Raw genomic sequence first — 6,000 nt, 5'->3', positions numbered from 1 at the left:
TCTTCCCCTACCCTCGCATTCCTCACACCACGACTTGAATAGGTCAAGAAAAGTGCTGGAAGGGTTAAAATCATCAGGAGAAAGAGTGATATTCACTGATAGAAAACGAAAAAGAGGAGTAAAAAGACAGGAAAGGTAAAAGGAAGTTCATCAGGAGATAGTTACTTCCACAACAGGGAAGGCTTTCAACCCCTAAAAAGACCAGTCTATTTTCCTTTTCAGGGAAAACAACATGAATGTTATTCAAATCTTTTGGAAATGAGCAAATTCCTTCCTTTCGCCTGCCCTCCAGCCTCAACTAGAATGGTTTTTATGTGGTGACCTGGAGTTGGTAGCTCAGCAGGGGAGTTCTCTGCCTGGGGACAGAGAAGCTTAGCCTCAGAGGCTAGCTGAGAGAACCTAGAAGAAACCCACCTTTGTTCTTAAGAATTTTGCCTGGGGAAGGGCAGATCTGACATTAAACCTCCTGAGAGCTGGCTAAAACCCTGAGTGTGGAGAAGTGGAGACTGCCAGTATACAGGTCATAATAATCAGAAAGTCTCTTGAAACCACCTCATTGTAAAAAGTCAGTTGTATAAAGTCACTTGGGTGGCCAGTATGGAAAAATGAAATCTGTTCTATTGGGTCCTTCAGGATATGTGCCATATGAAGGCACAGAAGGTCATTTATTTTTATGACTGAAATCAACATATGACACATTATTTCAATTTAGAAAGCAGATCTTTTAAAAAAAGGTAAAGTCATAATTAAAAAGCATTTTGAAATAGCACTTTATTGAGAATTCCCTCGTGACCCAACCGTTAGGACTCTGGATTCCACTTCAGGGCCACGGGTTCCATCCCTGATCAGGGAACTAAGATCCAGCATACCATGCTGCGCAGCAAAACCAAAACTTTGATTTACAGAAATCTTTTAATAACGTGTCTGGTTCTTAGCTGGGCTAACATTATTACATAATCCACTCCATAGGATGTGATGATCACTAATTTGTTGATGAGGAAATTAACCAGCTCAGACAGGCCATCCCGTACCTTTTAGGATAGGGCCCAGGGTGGTATGACAGGTCTCTCACCTCCAGTTTGAGACCTTTCTAGACATTCCTCAAACACTTCAAACACTGACTCTTCAAACGCTGCTGTAGATAAAACCTAACGATTATGATACTTCCTACATAAAGAAAATCTAGGGGATGGGAAGGAGAATTGAATGTATAGGAATGAATATGAAGGCGTACTTAATTCCACTTCCCGTTTCTTAAAAGAACTGCCCGAGAGGAGATTCTTTAAAACACTACTCTACATTTACGGTGCGAATAAGGAAATTAACAATGCAGACTGGCTAAGAGAGACTTGAAGTAGCTAATAAGGCGAAGGCCGAAGAGAGACACCGGGGCTGACTCCTTCCTTTAGATCAACGATTAAATGAGCACAACAGCGGGCAGAGGCAGGTAGAACGCGGGTTCTCGCGTGGCTACCGCGGGTGGTATTCCCGGCACTCGGCGTTCCAGACGCTTCCTCGCGGTGTGCGGGTCTGTGTGGCTCGGACTCCATATTCCACTCGTTTCCCCTCAACGTTGTAGCCTCGCTAACAGGCACTCCAGACGCAAGAGACGCCGGGACCAGCCAAGATCCAGCGCGATCTCTTAAAAGACGGTGATGATTTTTTTGTTGTTGTTGTTGTTTTTTTTTGGTAGGAGGCGGCGGCCGGGGCTTCCCTTTTGGGGTCCCCCGACGCCGTCCTCGCCCGCCAGGCCGCTGCCGCGTCGGGAGGTGGCCTTTCCGCGAGGTGACCTCGGGCTCCCCCCGAGCCCGACCGCAGCACGCTCCGTGTGGAGACGCGAGGCGGTGTCCTGAGGTGACACCGGCTGTGCCGCCGAGGCAGCAGGCGCCGCCGATCAACTAGTTCGCACCGAGGATTCCTCTTGGTGCGTGGCCCAGTTTTCCTCAGGACGGGCTCCAACCCCTAGCCGACACCGCCCCCCGCGCCGCCACGCTCCGAGGCCTTCCCCCGGGACGCGGCGCGTCCCTCCCCCGCCGCTCGGCGCGGGCCGGCGCGCGCGCGCGCGCGCGATTCCTCGATTCCACAGGCGGTTCGCGCCGCGGGTGGGGGCGGGGCGCGAGGGGAGGGGGCCGGCCGTCGCCGGGGGAGGGCGGCCGCGGCCGGGGGGCGGGGGCGGGCCGGCGTGGGGAGTTCCTCGCTCGCGGACCACACGCTCTGCGGGCCAATCCCGAGCCAGCCTCGCTCAGTGTCACACGCGGGACACGTCCAAGCGTTTGTTGGCAGGGCCAGCGAGGGGGGCGGGGGCGGGGAGGTGGGGAGGGGAGTTGAGTGACAGGCTTGCGGGGCAGGCTGGGAATTGTAGTTCCCAGCGCCCATGGCCATAGCCATTTTGTAGTCGGGGGACTACAACTTCCAGAAGATCAAGGGGACCATTCTAAGGTGCCCCGGGAATAGGCGGCTCTCCCCGGGGCCAGGCGTCCTGGGGCACTGGCACCCAGCAGCCCGGCTGCAGGTAGACACGCGGCGAGGCGGGGGCTAGCGTTGTGGCGGCCGAGGGGTGAGCGGCAAGCTGGGGAAAGGGGGTGAGGTGGAGCGACCGAGCGTGCCATGCATTGAGCTAGGGAGCCTCTCTCAATTCCAGTCTTAGGCTCGGCGTGGGAGCGATGCCTGCAGGGTAGCCCGGGAAGGGTTCGTCGAGGCCTCTTGGGTGTCTCGTCGACGGGGCCATGGGGGTCCTCTGGGCTGGGCCAGGGGCGGTCGGCACTGGAGTAGGCGGGCGCCTGGTGGCCCAGCTGTGGGAGTTTTCGGCTGACGTCCGGTGGGGAATTATCCGAGGAGCCCTAACTTGTATAAAAGCAGAGTCCATTTAAAGTTGGGCTGGATAGCCTCTCTCTCATTGGTTAGGGGGCTTGGAAAAAAGAGACTCGGCGAGCCCTCGCTGTGGTGCTGCCGCCGCCGCCGCCGCCGCCGCCGCTGGAGTTGACTCTTCTGCTCGCACTGCTGCTGCAGCACAAACGTGACTTCCAACATTTTTTATTTATCTTTCCCTTTTCTTTTCCAAGATGTAACTACAGCTCAGACACTAAGGACCTTCACGTTTCGCTGATGTAGTTTTTGGAGGAAAAAGGGGGGGGAGTGAAGGGCGTCGGTTTTTTTTGTGTGTGTGTGTTTCGGGGGAAATTTTCCATTATGAGTGTTTTACTAAAGTGAATTTTTTTTTTTGTTTGCTTCGTCTTTGGCTTTTTTTTTTTTTTTTCCCTTCCCAATTTCGGATTTATTTCAAGGCGAATCAGGCTTTGGGGAAAGAGGAAGAAAAGTCGGATTACAAGATCAGCCACCACCAACAACAATAAAAACCACCAAGATATTTTTTTGCAAATTTCTGACGGCTTTAAATTCATGAAGCAATTGTCCCCTTTTGCAATCAGCATTTGGATCTCAGAATGAGCAAGGAAAGACCCAAGAGGAATATCATCCAGAAGAAATACGTAAGTGCTCCTAACAACACATCCTTTGACTTGTAGTTTTAAGCAATGGCTGTGAATGTCAAGTTTATAGATAATTCTGCAGCTGAAGGGTTTGAAATACAGCGTCCGATAAGGCTGTTTCTTTCTTTTCTGAAAGAAGGCTTTTCAGGCAAAGTCGTGTCTGCCTAGTTTGGATGAAAAAACAGATTGGTGTAGCGATACCTCCAGTGAATAAATTGACCTCGAATGACACAACCATAATCTAGTTTTAGATGAAAGGCAGGGGATTTTGGTGGAGCCTAGTCGGGGAGGTGGGGGCTGCGGTAATATAACTAAACTGCATTCTCGGGCGGATTTGTCCCCATATTGCACTTTGCATGCAAATGAGTCTGTGTTATTATTATTAATGTTATTTGGGAAATCGTGTAACGCGTGTGTGTTGGAAGCCCTTTAAGTTGTAATCGAGGGTCCGATTATGGCGATCTTGTTCCTTGCACTGGCACATCAAATTTAATGTATGTGGTCGTTTTGGCTTATTTGGTTCGCGACATAAACCAGTTGGGAATCATGTTACAGGGAATGCATTTGTTGGGATTGACTTTAATAATGGGACTGGTTTTGTTTAAAAATTCATGGTTTCCAGTTTTAGGGGAAAAAGACATAGAATATAGTTAACGTTTTTAAGTAGGCATGTGAATGTAAATGTAAGTGACTACAATTAATTTCTCCCAGTTAATTGGGCTTCTGAAATTTGGTGATTATTCCGAGATTTAAATGGTTTGGAATAGTTAAATTTGTTTTGTGCATAGTACAGCTACGTTTTGATTGGCATGGGGAGTGTTTTTGTTTTGTGTGTGGTGGCTTTTTTTTTTTAAGTTTGGGGGGAGGGAGAGGAGAGGGGGGACCGAGGATTAACCAAATATGCACTCAAGTGATCGGTGATTAGCTGCATGCTTTAAATCAAAGAACCCATTAAAAAAAAAAAAGGCCGAATGAACACACATTAGGAATAAAGCAATGTTATAAGAAAGTTTGATTTAACTCGGGTAGACAAATTGGTGTTAATATTTTCCCTTTTTGAGCACTATGATGTGTGTAATGGGAGATGACCTTCGGGGCACTGGTTTTGTAAAAAATAGATTTAATGGAAAAGCTGAATACCTCTTCTTGAGGGCTGATCCTAACCTAGACACATAAACTTCAACTATGAAAGAAATGCAAGGTTAAATAATCAAGCCCAACTTAAAAACGCTGGTCCCTAAAGAATATAAGAATTAAAATACATCCGCATTGCAGAGGGCTGAGGAGAATGCAAAGGACTAGTTTAAACTCGGGCTGTAGAAACTGCAGGGAGACAAGCTTGCCTGCGAGCGTGGACGCCTTCCCGGGGCACGTCCGATCCGGGTGCAGCCACAAAGCAAAAAGGGGGTAGAACTTGGACCAGAGCCACCCCCGCCCCCATCCCAGCCCTCGCTAAGTTGGGGAGCGGCGTGGGGTGGGATTTTTTGTTCCCGGTGGTCAGCGGATTGTGTCGATTCCGGGCGTCCGGCTGCCTGCCCGCGGCTGGCGGCGGCCGCAGGAGGCAGAGCACGAGTTAACGCTCGGGGAGCGGAGCCTGTGTTCCTGACGTGCTCGAGCCGGTGCGGCGGCAGGGGGGGCGCGCGGGGGTCGCGGCGGGCTGGGCCGGGTCTGGGAGGCCGCGGGCGGCCTGTAGGGGGCGGGCTACGGGCTGCGGGCTCGGGGCGGGAGGGCGGGCGGGAGAACGGATGGGTGGGTGGGGCGCGGGGGCGGTGCGGCCGGTCGGCCTGGGGAGGGGGCGGCGCGGCGCGGCGAGCGGGGCGGGGGCGTGGCGGGGAGGGGGCGGGCAGCGCTCGGCTGCGGCGGGCGCCCCCCAGCGCGCGCACGGCCGAGCATGGCGGCGGCGGCGCGGCCGGCTCCCCGCGGCCTGGCCCGCCGGCTCCAGTGCGGGCCCGGGAGCAACAGGTTAAGCCGGCTAGACGTCAGCGCGCCCCCTCCCCGCCCCCCGGTTCCTCCCCCGCCTCGCGCCGGCCTCCGCCCCCTCCCTCCGCCCCCCGCGGCTCCGGGTTCCCGGACGCTCAGGCCGGGTTCTGTTGTCATTGTGACGTCACAAAGGGACGGGCCCGGGTGGAACCTTCTCCTCCGTGACGTCAAAAGTCGGGCGGGAGGTTCCAGTGCGGCGGGGCTGCGGGGGCGGAGGGAGCGGTGGTGCGAAGGCGGGGGCTGCCGCGCGGGAGGAGGAGGAGGAGGAGGATGCGATCGGCCTTGGCCTTCCGCGGCGCAGCGCCGCGCTGCCCTCCAGGTGAGCGCAGGGAGCCGCTGGGAGCCTGGGGTCGCCTGGCGAGCGCCCCCGACCCTGCTCTTGTTCCGTTTCGGGGGTGGGCAGCAGGCCGAAGACGCCTCCTGTCTGCGAAAACGTTTTCGCTTCCTCTGTTTCCAGGTCTGCTGACGGCTGTGTCATTATTGCGGTGGTGGTCGTGCTTTCTCGTCAATGCTTTTGCAAAGCAGGGAAACT

The 6,000-nt window shown here is 54.0% G+C and overlaps 1 protein-coding gene across 5 annotated transcripts in view; it reads left to right on the top strand.

Moving 5' to 3' along the window:
• Window positions 1-1,347: 1,347 nt before the first annotated feature.
• Window positions 1,348-6,000, top strand: part of JARID2 (jumonji and AT-rich interaction domain containing 2) — a 229,373-nt gene continuing 224,720 nt past the window's right edge. Inside the window, exons 1-2 of one of the 5 annotated variants that reach the window (XM_043908491.1) lie at window positions 1,348-1,652; window positions 3,285-3,488. In XM_043908491.1, coding sequence (XP_043764426.1) covers window positions 3,444-3,488 — 45 coding nt within the window. In that variant the 5' untranslated portion in view covers window positions 1,348-1,652; window positions 3,285-3,443. Of the gene's footprint in view, window positions 1,653-2,359; window positions 2,513-2,635; window positions 3,489-5,645; window positions 5,788-6,000 lie in introns of those variants that run through there. The other 4 variants (XM_043908490.1, XM_043908492.1, XM_043908489.1 and 1 more) reach the window with 4 other exon arrangements.

The sequence above is a fragment of the Cervus elaphus genome, chromosome 7 (genome assembly GCF_910594005.1).
Source record: "Cervus elaphus chromosome 7, mCerEla1.1, whole genome shotgun sequence".
Taxonomy (NCBI): Eukaryota; Metazoa; Chordata; class Mammalia; order Artiodactyla; family Cervidae; genus Cervus; species Cervus elaphus.
This window is presented reverse-complemented; position numbering and strand designations above follow the sequence as displayed.